Genomic DNA, 20,536 nt, shown 5'->3' with positions numbered 1-20,536 from the left:
TGCTGGTCAAAGGTCTGCAGAGACTGGTCTCTGCTGGATCTGGGTCTGTCCACGGTGGACTGGTCTCTGCTGGATCTGGGTCTGTCCACGGTGGACTGGTCTCTGCTGGATCTGGGTCTGTCCACGGTGGACTGGTCTCTGCTGGATCTGGGTCTGTCCACGGTGGACTGGTCTCTGCTGGATCTGGGTCTGTCCACGGTGGACTGGTCTCTGCTGGATCTGGGTCTGTCCACGGTGGACTGGTCTCTGCTGGAGTCTGGTCTGAAGGAGTTTCTGGTGAACCTTCATGATTTCATCTGGTTTCTCCAGAATCCGACCCGGTGGCTCCGATGACGAGCTTTAAGAATAACTTTATAGAAACAGACGATCTTCTCTCTGATGGTCTGTTTACTGATGGAGGTCTATAGAGGATCAGGACTAAACTGAGACTGGTTCAGGACCAGATAAAAGTTCCTCACAGTAACTTTAATCTACATCAACAGAGTTTATTTCTACGTCACCAGTTTATTTATTTTTATTGTTTCAACACTTCTCAGAGCTGCAGGAAGAAGCTAAGAGGTAAACTTGAATAACAAAAAAAATATAAATATAAAGGTACAACAGATCCAGTCGTGATGTTAGGAGATCAGTAGATTAGACAAATAACTAGATAACAAAGTTTAACTAGACTGCATGTTGTCAGTTAGTAGTAGAGTGAAGCATTTCTTTGGTTCTCTGATAGGGAAACAAGGTGGTGAGAATGTGAGACTGAATTCCTGTTGGGTTTCTTCACTGGAGATGAAGGAGTAGATCTCATGTCTCTAGAAGACACCACAGACCTGGACAAAGTCATGTGACCACGGAGCTCCTCGCCTGACGTTGATGTTGTTCACGCACAGCGGCTCCTCGCGCCTGAAACAGGAACATAAATGTCATTTAAATGGGAAAAAGGGAAAACTGACTGACAGATAAGACAGCTGCTGAGATGAAACCGTACCAAAGTGGTTCAGGTGGAGCTTCTATCATAATATATATTAGTATTCTTATTGTTTTTCTTTTTTTTCTTGACTTTAAAGTAGGGAGAGAGTGGATGACATGCAAGATTTAAAGAAACATCTGATATTTCAGAAGATTAGTGCGACAACTTAAACTATAAAACAAAGATTTGACACCGTATTTGGCTCATGAGACGTCTTCTCTTTACTTTCAGTGGAAACATAAAGGCCTAACATAGTGACACTGTTTATAAATTATCTCGAACATTTAACTGCCATTTCTTGTTATTGTTTCAGTGAATGGAAACTCAATAAAATATCTCACAGTAGCTTTAGTCTATACAACAGTTTGAAGAGTTACATTTTTTGTGTTCCCCCAATAAACCCACTATTATTATTAGTATATAAAACATGTTTGGTGTCACCACGGTAACGTCATTTGTTGGCACAAAGTGCTGTCTCATTCCTATTTATACCATTTCAAACCCTGGCAGCCTCCTGCAGTCAAGCATTTACTAGGTGGTGTTGATTGATTCCAGGCGGATTAAAGGTTCAGGGTTTAAGGTTCAGGGTTTAAGGTTCAGGGTTTAAGGTTCAGGGTTTATGGTTTCAGGTTCAGGGTTTAAGGTCAGGGTTTTTCAGGGTTTAGGTTCAGGGTTTAAGGTTCAGGGTTCAGCGTTTAGTGTTTTGGTTTAAGGTTTCAGGGTTTCAGGTTCAGGATTTATGGTTTATTGTTCAGGGTTTATGGTTTCAGGTTCAGGATTTATGGTTTATTGTTCATGGTTAAGGGTTCATGGTTTTGATGTAGGGTTCAGGATTTAAGGTTTATTGTTCAGAGTCTAAGGTTCAGCGTTTAGGGTTTGACTTTCAGGATTTAGGGTTCAGGATTCAGGGTTCAGTTTATTGTTTATTTGTTCAGTAGGATTTCAGTTTTAGGTTCAGGGTTTAGGATTTCAGTTTTAGGGTTCAGGATTTAGGCTTTATTGTTCAGGATTCAGGGTTTAGGGTTCATGGTTTTTGGTGCAGGGTTTTAGGGTTCATTGTTAGGGTTTAGTGTTCAGAGTTTAGGGTTCATTGTTAGGGTTTCAGTCTCATGATTTAGGGTTCAGGTTCAGAGGTTCATTGTTTAGGGTTTTAGTTTCAGGGTTTTGGGTTCAGGATTTAGGCTTTCTTGTTCAGTATTTAGGGTTCAGGGTTTATAGTTCAGGTTTAGGATTTTAGTTTTAGTTAAAAACTAAGCTTTTTTGTTCATTGGATTCAGGGTTTATTGTTCAGGGTTCAGGGTTTATAGTTCAGGATTCAGGGTTTATAGTTCAGGGTTTAGGGGTTCAGGGTTTATTGTTAGGGGTTCAGGGTTTATAGTTCAGGGTTTAGGGTTTATAGTTCAGGGTTTAGGGTTTATTGTTCAGGATTCAGGGTTTATAGTTCAGGGTTTATTTTAGGGTTTATAGTTCAGGGTTTATAGTTCAGGATTCAGGGTTTATAGTTCAGGGTTTATAGTTCAGGATTCAGGGTTTATTGTTCAGGGTTTAGGGTTCAGGGTTTATTGTTCAGGGTTTATAGTTCAGGGTTTAGGGTTTAGGGTTTATAGTTGTTCAGGGTTTAGGGTTCAGGGGGTTTATTGTTCAGGGTTTTCAGGGTTCAGGGTTTATTGTTCAGGGTTTATTGTTCAGGGTTTATTGTTCAGGGTTTAGGGTTTATAGGTTCAGGGTTTAGGGTTTATTGTTCAGGGTTTATTGTTCAGGGTTTATTGTTCAGGGTTTATAGTTCAGGGTTTAGGGTTTATAGTTCAGGGTTTAGGGTTTATAGTTCAGGGTTTAGGGTTTATTGTTCAGGGTTTATTGTTCAGGGTTTAGGGTTTAGTTCAGGGTTTAGGGTTCAGGGTTCAGGGTTTAGGATTTATTGTTCAGGATTCAGGGTTTATTGTTGTGTTCACCTGGCGTTACAGGTGTATCTTACCTGAGCGTTGGGAACTCGGAGAGGCAGACGGATCTGACGTGGACCTCTGACTGTCTGTAGAATCGGTTTCCGGTGTTCTTCAGCTTGATGGAGTCGATCTCACACAGAGCGACGGGGTGAGACAGCACCAACCTGTACACCGTCGTATCCGTCTGACTGGAACACGCACGCACACATGTAAACAAGGTTGTCATGACAACACAGGACCAGATAGTAAAACAGCCATCACAAAGGACTGTTATTCCCTTTATTGTCAGAATGAATAAAACTACAACAAGTTTAGTTTTTTTAATACCAAAAAATACAAATCAGTAGTAGAATAAGTACTCAGATCCTTTTACTTAAGTAAAAGTAGAAATACCACAATCTAAAAATACTCTATACTTAAGTGAAAGTTCAGATGTTTTATCTGCAAAATGTACCAAAAGGAAAAAAAGAAAAAGAACTATAATTATAGAATATTAAATTGTCCTGTTTTTCAACCTGGCCTCCTAGACTGTATTGATATAATGAATTAGAGATTTAATATAAATATAAAAAATATATATAAATATTTATAATGTTTATAATATTATAATATATATATTTTGTCTCTTCTCCAGGGCTTTCTCCAGATATCTAATTTATTTAAATGTTAAACATGTAAGCGGCCATCTCATTTGTGCATCATTAATATTCTGAAAATATTCTATAAATATAAAATGTCTTTTATGATGTTAAAATAAAATATAACTGATTGACAAAGATCTGTGTAATACATTAGACTATATTGTATACAGCACAAAAACACTATGGTGAGATATTATATATTATATATAATATTATTCAATGTAATATAATATAGATATTAATAATATTGGACTAATATTGCAGGAATGTTAGTATCCATAGAACGTAAATCCATAAAGTCTTCCTGAACTGAAGTGAACCTGCACATATAGAAACATATCTCTGCACCTGGCCAGGAACATACAATACATCATCTCCTCTATAGATAGAAGCTGCACGCTCAGCTTTTCTGTGAAAAAAGTCTAAATACATCACAGACTAGTTCTTGGAGTCTGTGAACCAGAGTCACACTGACTTCTGCTTTAAACTCCTGGTGTGTTGTGAGAGTTTAGATTGTGTTTCAACGATTGTAGACAAAGTAAAACCTTCATGTGGAAATTTGTTCCTTTACTCATTTAATTTGTTGGTTTCATCACATCAATATAAAGAAATCTCAAATGAATGGACTTCATGTATATTTAGCAACAACGACCTAAATCATCTCGTGTTTCTACCTCTCATCCTTTATCCTTTATTCCACTTAGAAACAGGAATTCAACCTGTCCTCTGTATACTATACTACTATATAATTAAAAATGTAAACAAAAGTAATATGAATATGTATAATAAAAAAAACAAGAATAATAAAAACAAATAAGAATAAAAATAATAATAAAAAATAAAAAAAAAATAAAAATGAAAAAAAAAATAAATTTTTTTTATAATATATATATATATATATATATATATATAAAAATATGTATAATTAAAAAATAAAAAAGAAAATGTAAAAAATACAATATAACAAAATATAACAATTAAAAATTCGGATCGTGGTCAGACCCAACATTAAAAATTAAATAATAAAATTAAAAATTAAAATAAATAATAATACAAATTATTATTATTTATATTTTCCAGGATATCGTTATCCTGAATTCCTTTGTCCACAATAATGGTGTTTTAAATATTGAATATCAGGATAGCGCAAGCGGCAACTAAGGATTATTCCCATTATCAACTAACCTGCCAATGTGATTAATCAGTTAATCATTTGGTCTATAAAATGTCAGAAAAAGCTGATAAACACCTTAAATAGTTGTTTTGTTTTGTTTGACCAACAGTCTTACTTTCTTTCAGATTCAGTTTATCATGACGTCACACTAAGAAAAGCAGCAAATTATCACATTTGAGAGGCTTTAGTTTTTTACTTTTTTGTCGACAACAATGAATAGATTTTTTAAAATAGAAAAGTTAAGATTTCAAACAAAACATAATGGACCAGAACAGTTGCATTTTGTTGCAATCCGTCACAAAAACATTGGTTCACTTCTGGTAAAGAGAGTAAAGTCGTGATGATAAAGACGAGGTACTTACAGCCTGAACCTCTTCTCTGTTCCCAGGTTCCCCGTCACCAGCGTCACCTCCACCTCAGCGCTCTTATCCAGAGGAGAAACCTCCAGCTGCAGCAGGAAGTGATGAGCTGAGAGGGAAACATGTATTTAGTCCTCACCTACATCATATATATATATATGTTGTATATATGCACAGTATACTGATAAGAAACTTTCTATGACATCCATCTCTGTAATGCCTCATATATACACCTATATTGCTTTTATGGTTTATCGTTCAGGGTTAGAGGTTTAGGGTTGATAGTTCAGGGTTAGAGGTTTAGGGTTCAGGGTTAGGGTTCGCAGGTAGGGTTCATTAAAGTAGAACACAATATTAAACTTAACAAAGTAATTAGCCTCCTTTAAACCTCAACTTTCAAAATACCAAACCTTTAAAGAATGTAAAAGAATGTACTTTTTGGAAACATGTCATTAATTAATAATTATCAACTTCATCATAACTGTATTTTTCTGATCAGCAGTACAAGTTTCAGGACTACTTCATACTTACAGCAGAACGGTGCTGATGAAGTCGTGAGGAGGAACAGCTTCTGCTCTTTGGGAACTGGAGAAACGGAGATCCCGCTGTTTTTAGATAAACCTGAAAACACACAAACACACATCAGGTTTGTACGTCACAGGAATCACTAAAAGCTCTGTGTACGTTAACAGTGTCACCGTATCAGACTGTGTGGGTTTATCAGGAGAGGTTAACGTGATAAGAAGCTGCTGAGTGACGAGACCAGACCTAAATGGGGTTTCTACTGGTGATACTGGGACGTAACAGAGGACGAAGCAAATATACCAGGTTTATATTTTTATTCTTTTAATGTTTACTCCACTATAAGTTAAAGTAATTTAAGTTAAAATAAGGGAGATTTTGGTCTATTTGTCTTCCTTAACATGTGTTCTTTCAGACTAGTGGAAATAAAACATCCAAAATACACATTTAGTTGTTTTTATTTTACTACTTTGTGTATTTTGTCCTTAGATTTCTTCTAAATTCACCAAAAGTTACCATTAGATAATGCCTCATTTGCATATTTAATCATAACATTTCAGAAAAGTTGTAATACAAAAAATAATCATCTTAATGTCAGTAATCAGCTGGTGAAGTTTCATGTTGATATCTATTAGTTATTTTTTTTACCCTATTCACCTGTAGTGTCTTCAACATGTATGTAATTTAACTAAACATTTCTTTAAAGGACGTTTTCTCTAAATGAGTTTTTTCTCAGACTCTGATCCATAAATCTCCACTTCAGTAGCTCTTACATACACCAAACTTTACAGCTTCATTCCTCTCTATATTCTGAAGGTTTCTACAGAGGGGTTTGTTCAGATATCATTCAGAGCCTGATTTATACAACATTTAGTACTAAAAACATGGAAAATGTTTTTGTTTTTACAGCTGTCGGCAGTCATTTCTGATTTATGCAGAGTGAAGAATTTTTAACCTGACTCTTTCCAATGTTAAGATTTCTGTTCTGGAAATGTATGCAAATTAGCACATATTTTTACAAGATAATACCTTAGTTTCATATTTCAATATACATTTTCAGAAAACTTATTACACACAAAAAAATGCTTTTTAAATTGATTAAATGTACTTCCACCACTGGCTATTAGTAGCAGTTTGACAGGAGTACTTTATTTTCCAAAATGACATAAATATATATATATATTTGTAGTATTTAATGTGACATTTTTTGACATGAAAAACCTGATTCTCAAGCCTCAGTTAATACTGAATAAATATAAATAAAGCAGATAATAATGGAATAGATAAATGAAAGTAGCTCAGGTGTTGTCTCACCTATAGTTGGACACCTCCCCTTGAACACGTCACAGTCCAAACAGCGGCCCTTCAGGAAGTCCTCATAACTGGAGCAAGGGATCCCAATCAGAGGGCACGAGCTGTTCAGCGCGCTTATGTAGACGTGCAGGGCCCTCATGTGGTCGCATATGACATAACCATACACTGGGAAGTAGACCAGAACTGACAACAAACAGAGACACTAAGGCGCCAGATGTCTGGAGACAATTAGTGTAATTTAAACACATGTATTGGGTTATTTTTGATTTAATTTGATTTAATTTTATTGTCTTTATTTCATTTTATTGTCTTTATTTAATTTTATGTCTTTATTTTATTTTATTGTCTTTATTTTATTGTCTTTATTTTATTTTATTGTCTTTATTTTATTTTATTGTCTTTATTTTATTGTCTTTATTTAATTGTATTGTCTTTATTTAATTTTATTGTCTTTATTTAATTTTTATGTCTTTATTTTATTGTCTTTATTTAATTTTATTGTCTTTATTTTATTGTCTTTATTTAATTTTATTGTCTTTATTTAATTTTATTGTCTTTATTTTAATTTTATTGTCTTTATTTTATTTTATTGTCTTTATTTTATTTTATTAAAATGTCTTGATGAAAATAAAAGCTTTTTTTAAAAATTTTTTTTTTTACAGAATTTTTTTTTAATTTATTTTATTGCATTTTTGCTTTATTTTATTTTAGAATTTAACAACAAACAGCATTTTTTTTTAACAACAAACAGCTGCTTCCTGCTCGTCAACGATGAGGAAGTACTCCTAAAGCAATACTACAGTGTAGAAATACTCTGTTGCAAGTAAAAGTCCCGAATTCAAATTATTACTTAACATCATGAATATTATCATTGAGCAGAAAGATCCATTTTAGATTATGTTAATGGATTATAATTATTGATAAATTCATGTGTGAAGATGGGGTTCATTTTAAGTACTTATATTTTTTTAAATAGCTTGTATTCTCCCCTCCAGTAATCAATAACTTCTTAACGTAATCTATAATAATACATTTAACATGATTATATTTTGTTTAAATAACCTGAATCTGCAAAGTCAATAAAGTTATTTGTGAATGTAGTAAAGTAAAAAGTACAATATTTCCCTCTGAGATGTAGTGGAGTAGAAGTATAAAGTAGCATAAAATAGAAAGAACAAGTACCTTGAAATTGTACTGAAGAACTAGTAAAAGTACTTTCCACTACTGGTTTTAGTTTTTTAACTTACTTGAGGCGAACCTGGAGCGGGAACATCCCGTCTGGTCTGGTCCTCTCCTCCGTTCAGAAAGAAATCCAGGTGACCGACAGGGATGGAAATCCCAAAATCTGAAGCAGAAGAAAACCTCATTAATGCTGGTTTACTCTGTAAACACACACCAAACAACAACAACTTTGGGTTACATAATAACAACAGTTAGGTAAAGGTTTTGTTCTTAGAGAAGTCTTTGTTAATCTAACATTACATTTATTCTCTCCAACTGCAATGTCCCCGAAAATGTGTAACATTGGTTGTGAAAACATGATAATTCAAAATTGGATTTTCCTCAATTTCCCAATATTGTTTTGAGTCAGCATAAAACATAATCATCATCATTACTGTAAGTGAGGACTGAGGGGAGAATGTCAACAAGCTAACAGTCATAACAGACCAAAGAAGTCTGCAAATCAACCGAATGTAACTGAGCAAATGTGCTTTTTTATATATTTTGTTATATATCACACTGTATTTCTCATTATCTATTATGTATACAATACTCAGACTGTATTATATTATATATCATGTTTTATTTTATTGCTACGTTTCACCTTAAACTATATATTACTATATCATATTAATTCTAATGGAGTTTTATTACATTATATACAGTATTTGTGTTATATTTGTTAGTCATACAGCCAAACACTGTCATTACTTAATCTGATGATACGGTCACCTGTGCATTGACATTTTGACTTTAATTGCTCCTGTAGAGTTTTATTTTTACTTATATTCTTATCTATTTATTTATTTCTTTACGTTATATATCTCTACTTTTTTCTGTCTTTTTAAGCTGCAACAACTGCATTTCCCCTCTGGGATAAAAATAAATAAAGGCTAATTTAATCTCTTTTACCTCATCTTGTCTTTTCTTTATCGCTTATGAATGAAACTTTACATTTCACAGAGGAACTCTGTGTTAATTCCTTATTCAAAAGTTGTAAAATATATAAAATATATTATATCTATCTCAAACATGACTACCTGTATTGACAAAATGTCCACTTTTCTAAAGCTTCTAATATAAAAACCAACACTAGACATTATGCTGCAGCTGATAGTGGAAATAAATCTGCATCATTTGAAGGTTTTTCTGGTCTTAGAGTGAAAGTTGTCTCACAGTCGGAGTCGGTGTGGATCGCATCAACAAACAGAGCGTCGGAGGAGTCGAGCCGGTCGAAGGTGTCGGCTCCTTTAAACATCGGTCCAGCAGGATCCAGAGCTGGAGGACGAGGAGAACTCAGTTTAGTACCTGGTCAAACATGATGTTCCACTACTCTGATACTTGAGATTATCGACTGAAACTTGTATTGTGGCCTTTAAGTATATTTAATGTTTTTATATAAAGTCAAGGCATATTTTTTCTCATAACACAAGAACTTTAGCAGCATTGTTTCTCAGATGAGCCTGTTTTTCTTTTTTGGTTTCATTATGGTGAAGTCTTTTTGTCTGATTCACTTGTTAACATGCAAGAAAACAAAGAAACACCGGGCTGAGGTTTTACAGGACTGAACATCACTTTGTGACAATAAAAGCTGAGACCAAATGAAATGACAGCAGAAAGAGAAAGTAAACATTAAAACAAAAGAAACATAGAGATACACTTAATGAATAAGTTGACTCATATATTCTTTTGGATTCAGACAGAAGAAGAAGGAATCCCTTACAGTCATTGTTGATATATATATATATTTTTTTGTAATTATCTAAATAATAATACCATTATTATTTGAAAGATTTCCTTTTATTCAGCTTCCAGTCTGTCTCTGGCTTTGTCTCTTTTATCTGTACTTCCATTCACACTCCCCACTCAGACAGAACGAGCTGATATCAACAGAGAACAGTGCCGTATTGTGTCCGCTGCCTCTGCTTTCTGAGGACGAGCGTCTCCACTCGGCTTCTGAGAGGATTTTTTATCAGAGCGCTGTTGTCTCTTTGAAGAGCTCAGCTTATCGTCCAAGGTCACACTGAGACGCATTCACAGCCTGAGACAGACTTCACTGTCTGACAGCAGAATAACAGAAGCTAGCACCTTTTATATTCAACAATATTGTACAAGTTCTTAATCACGGTTCTGTTATTTATCTTGTAAAGGAGGATTATTCTTTAGGACGGAGATCTGATCATCACAACTTTGAATTAAAGCATCTAAATGATTCTTTTTGTGCAAAATCTGAATCAGAGTCGCAGTGATGTGTCACATGAAGAAGGTCCAGACTCACCTGTGATCCGTCCTATCTTCCCCTCAAACAGAGTTCCCACAAAGCCAGCGACGTGCGCCCCGAGACTGACCCCGATGAAGTGGAAGGACTCCAGTTTGCATCCATGTTCCTGCAGGACAAAGAAGTTGCAGTGGTTTTTTATTTACACCTGTTTGTGTGGGGAGCTATGAGTTCACTGTCTGCTGAACTGATAAAGGTTTAATTCATTAAAAGAGCAAAATCAAGAATCAATGTGCATCAACAACCAATTAGCTATACAACTTCTATTAGCAGTACCAGTATTGGAATTATACTTTACCAAGGTTTACATTATTGAAATATCTTGTCAAAGAAACACAAAGCTATTTGGAAATATGTGTCTTTTCAAGCAGAAGTGCAGGACTTTTCAAGCCCAACTGTGCCCATTGTTTTCAGGGAAAGCTCTCCATATTTTGCAGTAAAACTAAAGTTTTGTTTTCCCGTGTTGATGCACCAGAAGTGATGTGTTTTAGGTCAACATACCAGAGCTAAAGGTTTAAGAAAGGGGGGATAAGCAGCCAGGAGTATGATGAAAATCCTAAAAAGCGCCCAAGGAAAGTTTAAAATTAGGGAATCTCAGGGTTAAATAAAAGATTCATTATTGAAATGGACCCAAATCAGCTCTATTTAAATGTCATTATACCACAAGCTATGGAAAAAATAGACGCAGTGTTTCTAAATAGAATGAACTAACCCCCCAAAGTAATGAAATAAAAGCAGATGATAAGCGTCAGTGTCTCCTCTCACCTGCAGCTGGTTGATGAGGACGGAGATCTGCAGAGCCACATCCTTGTAGTTCTCCACCACCAGGTTGTAGGCGAAGGAGGCGCCGTAGATCCAGTCCACCACCACCACGTTCACGTCCTCCGCCCACAGCACGGAGTGGACCAGCTGCATCAGCCAGGACGGCTTACTGCCCAACGCCCTGCGGGGGGGAGGAGGGGGAGGTCAGTGGGATGAAGCGAGGGGGGAGGATGCAGGAAGAAGCATCAATTTCCATTTAAACAAAATATCAATTATGTCTTAAAATAACAACAAAAAATAAACAAAGCTGGGGCCCCCCAAATTAAAATAGTCTTCTTGTGGAAGTCTCAAAATGCCCATGAAGAATCTGTGCATGTGCAGTTAAATTTGTGAATCAAATCCATGGATATTTTCTTAAGTTTTAATATATGAAAATGCATAAAAAACGGTTATTTCTGCAATTCCTTCTCTTCCGTCCCATACCATGTCAGCTCACACCATAAATATTTATTCTGAACACAAACCAAAAGCTAAATTGCACCTTAACTAATAAGTTCAGAAGGTCCTGCACCTTCTGAACTTAAACTTATTAGTTTAACCATTTGAAATGTTCTGTGAGACTGAAGCGTGACATATTTCCTGAATTCATCCTTTATCTTGTTATCGTTGAGTAAATAAAAATAAAAAAATGAATAAACAAACATGTTAAAATGTTTTAAAACCTCAACAATGAACCCTTGATTGTTTGGAGAAATAAAAAAAATCTCTCATGTTGTTTGTTTGCAGTATTTTTTCAGGACTTAATTGTGGGGTTTATGTTAATTGTTTTTCTTTCATATTTGGTATGTTTTTTGTATTTTTTTTAAGAGGGCAGAGGGATATTTTTAGGGTACCTGTGATTTAATAATAAATCTGTAGAGCTATTGGATGTAGGACATACTATAGAGATCACATCTTGACCTATGTGACATCACATAGAGCATCATGCTCATCTTAAGGTTCAGACTTTCCCAAGAACGACTCGCAGCCCAGTTTCTGTGAATCTAGGTCAAGGTTTTTGGTTTAGAGGGGTTTAGAAAGGCCAGGCATTTCTCTAAAACATCCAGTATTTATGATTAAATAAGCAACAGTCAAAGAAAAGAAAATCTGTCATCAGATTTGCGTACAAGTGTTGCAACATCCTGATTGGTGCATACAAATTAAAGTCATCAAGTTTTTCCACTTCGAGCCAGTCAAAAGAGAAATGAAAGACTGTTTTTTAATTATTATTATTATTGTTTTTTTGTTTCATTTTAGGAGGGCAGTGGGATATAACCTGTGATCTCTAAGGCCATACTTAGAGATCACATTTTGACATTTGTGACTTGTAGGGACTTTCTAAAGAACAACTCACAGCACAGTTTTAGTGAATCTAGGTCAAGGTCTTTGGTTTAGAAAGGTTTTAATAGGTCAGGCATTTCCCTATAACAATAAATATTTAGGATTAAATCAGCAACAATCAAAGAAAATAACATTTTTAGTTATTACCTATTAAGAGTTTGACACTCAAAGGCTCTAATGTGGATTGTGTGTGTGTGGTTTGATCAGATTTGACTGAAATGTGACCAAACAACCCATCGACTGTCATCAGATTCTTATAACAATGTCGCTAAATTATTATTTATTATACTATCATTATTATACTATGTTTTTTCTTCAGAAAAGCACAAACAAAAACCTAAAATTCTGTCAAGAAAAATGAACTTTATCAGGAAGTTGAGGTCATGTGAGAGCCCATCGCTTACAGTCAGAAGTTCATTGAGGAAAAAGGTTTTTTAAGGGTGCTTAAGGTTTTTTAAGGGTGCTTAAGGGCTTTTAAGGTTTTTTAAGGGTGCTTAAGGTTTTTTTTCCTCACCTGTACCCGTGGACGATGACCTTTGTTGGACGGGAGACGTTGAAGTAGGACTTCTGCTGCTGCTGTGTTTCTGTGAGAGACTCCCGGCTGAACATCTGAGCACAGTCCATGTTTCTCCTGGTCAGCAGCAGGTACTGGACCTGCAGCTTGACTCTGTGCTGACGGCGGTCCTGCCAGGTGGGGTTGTTGAGGTCGGCGCACTCATCACTCCTCTGCGTTTCCTCTACACCTGATCGATGAGAAGGACATGATGTCTCATCTCATGCATCACAGAAAAACAACAGGTGATAAATTGTGTTTTTGACACCAGATGACGACAGATCAAAATGTTGTTTAAAGGGATAAACTGCAAACTGTTCCCCACTTACAAAACCCTTTAAATATACATGTTAAATGAAAAGACGACTTATACATTAAGTCATATGATGAAAGAGATTTTTGCGTATTCTTACTTATGATACTTATATTTATTTTTCAGAATATCAGCGTTTGATCGTCAACATATAAAAGCATTTTTAGATTATAAGGTCCTGATTTCAGTGTATATATTTACATTTGTATTATACACATAAATAACTGCAGCTGTAACTACAAAAATCATCCTTTTGTGCGTGTCAGATTTTCAAATGTTGTATTCTTCATTAGTGAAGGAGTGTATTTCAGTAACACACTCAAGACAACCAAAATATTATGCAGTTTTGTTGCAGCAGAATAATAACTAAAATATTAACTTGCCCTTCCAAACATATTGCTTCCAAATGAAAAGAAAAAGTACAAACCAAAAATAAATAGGTAGGTTTTTTTTCTCCCCATAAACTTTAATAGTACAAACAACATATTACCATACAGTACAAATATGCATTTCAGTATACTCATGCAGGTTTTAAAACGCTCAATCCCTTTCTTTGCATTCTTTTTTGGATCTTTTGCATGAAAAAAATAAAATGAAAAAATGACGCCCAATTACAAAAAAAAAGTCTCAGTCCTGAGCTCCTTCACTTACCCACCACCAGTGATGTGAAGACTGTGAACACACAGAGGAGGATCCGTAGGTGTTCCCGAGGCATGTTCTGCTGAAACATAGATGTGAATGTGGAGAGAAGCTGCCTGGGAGGTTGAGTTGGTGCTTAACGTCGCTCAGCTGCTCCGTTCAGCCACAGATTGCCTGCAGAGATCAGCTTTGGGCTTTGAGAAAATCCGCGTCTCTGTGCAGTGTTGTAACTCTGGAACGACCACTCAGGCTTTAGCTGGCAAACAGCAGGCGTGAAGCAAAGCAGAGGTTCCTATAAATCAGTCCAAAATAATGGAATGTTTCTGGTTATGGTTCTTTTCTATAAAACAGGAACTTCCTTCTTACTCAGTAATTTCATTTGTCAGTGGTTTTTTTCCTCATCCCAGACGTTTGCAGTGGACCGACAAGTGGATTGGAGCTCTTTGCCTGGCGGTGAAGCCATGACCTCATTGGTATTCAATGGCTGTTTGTTAGAAATGCTGGACTCTGGCCCGGCTGTCAACTGGTTTGTTGTGTGTGTGTGTGTGTATCATAGGGGGGGGGGCGATGGAAATCAATCATTACCTGATCGATTGTTCCACTTCCACTCTTATGTAATTAATGCTCAGCGTATCGAGGGGCATTTTGAAAACAACAGCCCCCGCAGCATGTGGAGAGGCATTAAAGTCTTAACAGACGACAAAAACAGCACCTCACAGAGCAGCCATGACACCACGCTTCCTGATGTCCTGAACCAGTTCTTTGCTCGCTTTGACAACCACACCAGCAGAGTGAGAACTAAGACAACACCACCAAGGGAGGAGCCTGTACTCGTCCTCCAGCGCCACCAGGTGAGATCCACTCTGATGAAGATTGACATCAGCAAAGCAGCAGGACCAGACAGAGTATCAGGCCGCACACTGAAGTCATGTGCCGACCAACTAGCAGGGGTGTTAACCAACATCTTCAACCTCTCACTGCAACAGTCTGTGTTCCCCACATGCCTCAAATCCACTACCATTACCCCCGTGCCCAAAAAACCAACAGTCAGAGATCTCAATGACTATCGCCCAATAGCCCTGACACCAATTGCGATGAAGTGCTTTGAGAAACTTGTACTATCACACATCAAGGCCAACATCCCCACTGATCTGCACCAGCACCATAGAGACAATTCTCTGCCACTGCGCCACCGTGTGGTACACCAGCACCACATCTTCCCAAGGAAAATGGGTCAAGGGTACATTTTGCATCATAAAGTGATTTAGAGCTTAATTGTAATTAAGAGCTCAGATGAAAACAATAACTATTTAGCAAGGTGAACTAAGTAGAATGCAGATCTCTGCCAGATATGTCTTCAACGACCACTGCTGATAGAATGAATATAACCCAAAACTGGCTAACCCCCGTCCACTCCAAAACAAGCACCAATGTATGCAATTTGAATGCATACATTGGTGCTCGTCATCGTGTCATACAATCTTGCCAAAAACAAAAAAGAAACTCACCAAACTGCCCACAAAGCAGAGGCTGAGTTGCAGAGATGTACTCAGCAGTGTGTGCACTGGTGGGTCCGTTAGCTGTTTGCCAAACACAATGTCCAAATAAATAGAAGGGAGCTGCAGAACAGGCAGCCGAGAGATACTCAGCAGTGCATGAACTGATAGTTCCTTTAGATGTTAGCAAAACAAACCACATCCTGTTATCCCCAAACTGTGGATGCAGAGTAACATATCGGGGGTTGGCGATGCACTCAGCTGCGATGTCACAACAGTCAGTACAGTCAATGGCCGTATAAAACAAGCGATAAAAAAGGTGTTGGTGAGTCACTGCAACCATGAGCAGGTCCTTGACATGCAGCCATCACTGGCCAACCAAAACATTATTCAGTTTGCTGCAGCAGAATGAGAGATTAGCTGTGGACAGACGTGCATAGAGATGTGCACACTCACTCACCCACATAACAACCCATCGCATGATCCAACTGGTGGCAATAATATCTAACACTGGAAGTTTACCCTTCCAAAAGTGCAATTGCTTCCATCTTCAAAGAAAATTGATGCAAGTTTCCTTTAAAGTAAATGAGTGAATGAATATATAAATGAAGTTTAAATGAAAATGTACAATGCACAAGATGTTTTTTCATCATAAACTTTAATAGCACACACACACACACACACCATATAGTACAGGAACAACAGGTGACATTGAAATGAGTCAAAAAAGCGTGCTATCAGTCCAACCCTCCTCTCCCCTCAAAAAGTACTGAAAGAGTATATGCTTATCCTCAACTAAACCACAGATGTGTCGGAACATGTAACTTTGGTGACTCCACAAAAATGTGTTTAACTTATTAGAATAATTAGAAAGACGCTCAAACAACATAAAAATAGTAAATGGTGCCTTAAAAAGGGCCGTTAACGGAGATGATTGCCATGTTTTTGATGCATTCACCTCCACTAAACTACTGTTTTCACTCTCGCTGCAGGATAATGTTGTTATGGATGCCTTAAAACAAAAAACAGACACAAACCGATAATGCATAAACAACTTTTTAATGAATTAATTTCCTCTTATTCTCTCCCTCTCCATTGGCAGCTCTGACGCCAGCCACTCGGTGGTGCGTTTGCGAGCCTCCGCCCAGGTGTATCTGGGTTCGTATCCCAGGTCCCTCTTGGCCTTCTGATAGGAGAAGCTGAACGGCGTGTTCAACATGGTGACGAGCTGCCGGTTCAGTGGCGGGACGACGCGTTTGAAAGGCCGGACCATCATGCACAACATCTCCATGAGGAAGCAGACGGCGTAGAGGAGCCACAGCGGGTACATGAGCTTCTCCTGAATGCTGAAGCCCAGAGGAGACATCACCATGTGGTTGAAGTCCGAGTAGCTCACAGGCGGCGTGTCGTCACAAACAAAGTAAAACTTCCCTCCGATGGCGCTTCTTCTTTGTGGATCTTTGAGGCCGCGTGCTGCTTGGAGGTGAGCCACGGCCACGTTGCCGACGTACACAGGATTCACTAGGGCTTCCGGTCGAGACATGCGGAACAGAACGTTGTTGTTTCGTATGCCTTCGCCCATGTGGCCCAACAGGAAGCGGCAGCCCTCCCCGTAGATGTACATCGGTCGGAGGGCGCACGTGGTCAGCCGGCCTCCGTTCTGGAGAACCTCTCCGTGGGCCTGCAGGGTTCTCCACTCGGCCTCCTTCTTGGTCTTGCTGTAGGCGAACTTCAGGGCGCACTCGTACACCGTGTCCTCACTGCCGTTGATTAAGGGATCGCCTCTGGAGTTTGGTCCCATCACTTCGATGGTGCTGGTGTAGATGAAGGACGCCACGTTCTCCTGGATACAAGCCTCCAGAAGCAGCTGCGTTCCTGCAAAGCAAAATATGTTTTAAAGGAGATTAATGAGAACCTAATCGCTATCTAGAAGAGGGAAAAGCTTTCTTATTTTCACACCAACAACAAAGTAAGCCGGTTAATTAGTTGAAAATCTTTAAAGAAAGAAAGATTATTTTATATTATCAAAATGATTCAGCTTGATCCGTTTCTATATATTGTGAATACAATGTCAGTAAACCCATAAAGTCTATAATCACATAATCACATAAAGTAAGTCATTAAGAATAACTCAATAAATCCCAATCTGTAAGCACAAAAAAGTGTGAAGGTGCCTGAAGTTGAGGCACTGAAAAGTAGTTGAATTGGCGTGTGAGTGAAAATGTTGTGAAAATGTTGATATGACTTTAAGTTTCAGTTTAAGTGTGAATTCTGAAGAAAGTTGAAATTGAAGCTCTGAAAAGGGAATTGAAAAGTCAGTTCAAGTTAAAACTGCTTAAAAAAAATGAATTAAGAATAAAGTTGGCATTGTACATTTCTGCAAACCACGTCGGATTCCCGACCTTTCTGCATTTGGTCAGAGCAAATGACACATATTATTATTAGCTAATGTTACTGAGAGTTATGTGAAATTATAACGAGTGTAACAAGCGAGAAAGTCCACCAAGGGAAGGTGGCATTGTTGGTGTGTGGGTTACATAAAGCTGGGACTTTCACACAGAAGGCCACTGTTGGAAAGTCCCTTGTGAAAACAAAAGTTAATCTCTACTTAACGCTTGTTCACTTCAGCTGAAATATAAAAAACACAGCCAGATGTTACTGTCAGTTTAAATGTGAACGCCTTCAGTGCATTAAAGCGAAGGCCTGACCTTTGACGTTGACCCCGTATATCTCGCTGTACTCCACTGCGTCCTTAACGTCAATGATGGAGGCGATGTGGAAGACGATCGATGCTCCTCGACAGCTTTTTCTCAGGAATTCACTGTCTCTGATGTCGCCCTCGAAAATACTCAGCTTTGTGTCGCCTCTACAGTCTGAGAAACAGAAAGTCATCAAGAAACTATCATTTATACTGGATAAAATATAAGATTTTCATACAGTATTTTCATGTATCCTTTATCCTTAACCAATTTTGATCACCTTTCGGTTTTTTAATTTTTCGTTAATTTCGCCTGTGTTAATGTATATGGCATACATTTTGACACTAAATACTTTTTAATATTATTAATAATAATAAGTCTATAACAAGATGAAATCATGCATTGTATTATATCAGGCTTTCAATCTAGAGCCATGACTTCCAAATTGTACAATTTTCCACTAGTCTGTGACATTTACTTATTTCTGCCCTAGGGGGCTTATACATGCTTTTCTCCTGGTGTCCACTAGGGGCATCACTGCTGTATTATGGAGCAATGCAGTGTTTGATGCAATGCATACAAATCAATATTGCTGCTAATCATTGACATATCCTCCAACATTTTGCATTTAGTATAGAGAAAGTAATACAAATGTTGTGTGTAGTAGTAAAACAAAACAGTGGATAATAACATTATAATATAATTCAGTTTTCATTACCTCATTGACATTTTGGTCCTTTAAAAAGGACATCAGTGCATTTTTTTATTAAAGTGAGGCACAAGGGTTAAATCCTATAAAGAATATTAAGAGACAATTTTTATATTTGAGAGCAAGATAAACCAAAATAATCTATATTTTTTACATTATGAATCTTACTGCCTAATTTGGTTCTTGAAATAGTTGGTTGTAAATCTTGGCAACGCTTTCCTGATTAAATTAAGTTTAAATAAAAAAAGACAAATCAAACTACTGGTATTACAAAGTGGTCCCATGTTACCAGTGTTAGTTTTCACTACAGCCTCATAATATTAAGGGTGAATACTACATTCATATTTATTGTTGATTACTTCTGTGAAATAGATGTAATGAGCACAATATAAAGAAAACTTTTCTCTGTATTTTTTACGTTTCATCTTTAAATGTTCTGTGCTGCAGAGAGGAAAAATAAAGATCAATAGTTCATCAATAAGACAGATTTTTTTACCCTCCAGAGACTCTAATAGCTGCGGCTGTATTTGTTTGTCCAGCAGTCGTATCTCAGCGGTTTGTTCTTCCTCCAGCAGAAGCCTCACCAGCCTCTTCCCCAGGAATCCACCGGCTCCCGTCACCACACACACCTCACCTCTCAGAGACATCGCAGGTCTTTGAACGAGATTTAAAAAAAACAACAACTTATCTTCCAATAGACCTCTTGAAGATGCTTCTTCTTCTTCTGTTTGTGGGAGAACTCCTTCTGTCCTCCAAGCTTCAGCCCTTTCACTATTTGTAAACCCAGAAACCTTCCCAGAAAAAAACAAAATGATTTGCTCCAAGGCCGTGTGTGTCACAGTCACACCTGTTCACTCTTCCTGCACTCTATTTCTCTCACCACACATCAGCCTCATGCAGTGCACCTGTCTGCCACACCCACCTCATCAGCACCATCACTCTCACCTGCTCACTCTGCTGCACCTCCACCCTGCAGTATTTAAACCCCAGTCAGTCACACACTCACTGCCAGATCGTTTGTTGTTTTCATGCTACACTTTCCAGCAATTTCCCGTGGACTGACTTCCCGTTGCCGACCCTGCCTGTCTGGACTTCCCTGCCTTGCCTCTGCCCCGGTCAATGTCTCAGCCTTCTGTCCCAGACCACGGTGTTCCTACCTTGCCTCTGCCCCGGTTAACCGACTCAGCCTTCTGTCCCAGACCACGAGATTTGCCTTCACTCCTTTTGGTTTTTGTCTGCCTGCTCCGCTGACGGATCAGTGCTCTCTAGAGTGGAATATAACCTGTGAAGTTATCTCCTGCCTGTCTGTCTGCTGTGTGTTCCACTTTGAATAAAGCTCCTGTCTCCTGGTCGTACTGCACTTGGGTCCACACACCACCCGTTACAGTGTGATGAAAGGGGAAGGGCTATGATGCAAATGGCAAAAAAAGTTTGTGGCTGGAATGTTTTATACGCCAGTGGCTGGAATGTTTTATACGCCAGTTGTTGTTGTAATCTTTTATCTATAACTCTTCATGTGACTTAAGAGGAAAAAACACGAGGATGGATTGGTTATTTTTGAAGATGCCTTCTACT

At 37.6% G+C, this 20,536-nt stretch overlaps 2 protein-coding genes across 2 annotated transcripts; both read right to left on the bottom strand.

Annotated features, from left to right (window-relative positions):
* Nucleotides 1–461: 461 nt before the first annotated feature.
* pla1a (phospholipase A1 member A) lies at nucleotides 462–14,538 on the bottom strand. Its single transcript, XM_054615192.1, is given in 12 exon segments — nucleotides 462–891; nucleotides 2,934–3,089; nucleotides 5,079–5,184; nucleotides 5,607–5,696; nucleotides 6,912–7,094; nucleotides 8,159–8,198; nucleotides 8,201–8,256; nucleotides 9,309–9,410; nucleotides 10,411–10,519; nucleotides 11,176–11,353; nucleotides 13,067–13,295; nucleotides 14,070–14,538. Coding segments are annotated over 12 exon segments (1,419 nt in total). The 5' UTR covers nucleotides 14,149–14,538; the 3' UTR covers nucleotides 462–800.
* A 1,732-nt stretch (nucleotides 14,539–16,270) lies between these two features.
* On the bottom strand, nucleotides 16,271–19,901 carry hsd3b1 (hydroxy-delta-5-steroid dehydrogenase, 3 beta- and steroid delta-isomerase 1). Its single transcript, XM_054615259.1, has 4 exons — nucleotides 19,884–19,901; nucleotides 19,458–19,615; nucleotides 18,262–18,426; nucleotides 16,271–17,428 (listed from the first exon to the last, which is right to left on the bottom strand). The coding sequence occupies exons 1-4, from the start codon at nucleotides 19,895–19,897 to the stop codon at nucleotides 16,620–16,622; spliced, it is 1,146 nt and encodes a 381-aa protein (XP_054471234.1). The 5' UTR covers nucleotides 19,898–19,901; the 3' UTR covers nucleotides 16,271–16,619.
* Between the last annotated feature and the right edge of the window lie 635 nt (nucleotides 19,902–20,536).

Source organism: Anoplopoma fimbria, chromosome 16, assembly GCF_027596085.1.
Source record: "Anoplopoma fimbria isolate UVic2021 breed Golden Eagle Sablefish chromosome 16, Afim_UVic_2022, whole genome shotgun sequence".
NCBI lineage: Eukaryota > Metazoa > Chordata > Actinopteri > Perciformes > Anoplopomatidae > Anoplopoma > Anoplopoma fimbria.
Note: the sequence above shows the minus strand (reverse complement) of the source record. Positions and strands in the feature narration are given on the sequence as shown.

What these genes read in the sequence shown, in the direction of transcription:
- hsd3b1 (XM_054615259.1), bottom strand. An exon ending in GCTATTAGAGTCTCTGGAGG is followed by an intron (nt 18,427 to 19,457) that starts GTAAAAAAATCT and finishes TCTGTTTCTCAG; the next exon opens with ACTGTAGAGGCGACACAAAG. An exon ending in ATACGGGGTCAACGTCAAAG is followed by an intron (nt 17,429 to 18,261) that starts GTCAGGCCTTCG and finishes TTTGCTTTGCAG; the next exon opens with GAACGCAGCTGCTTCTGGAG.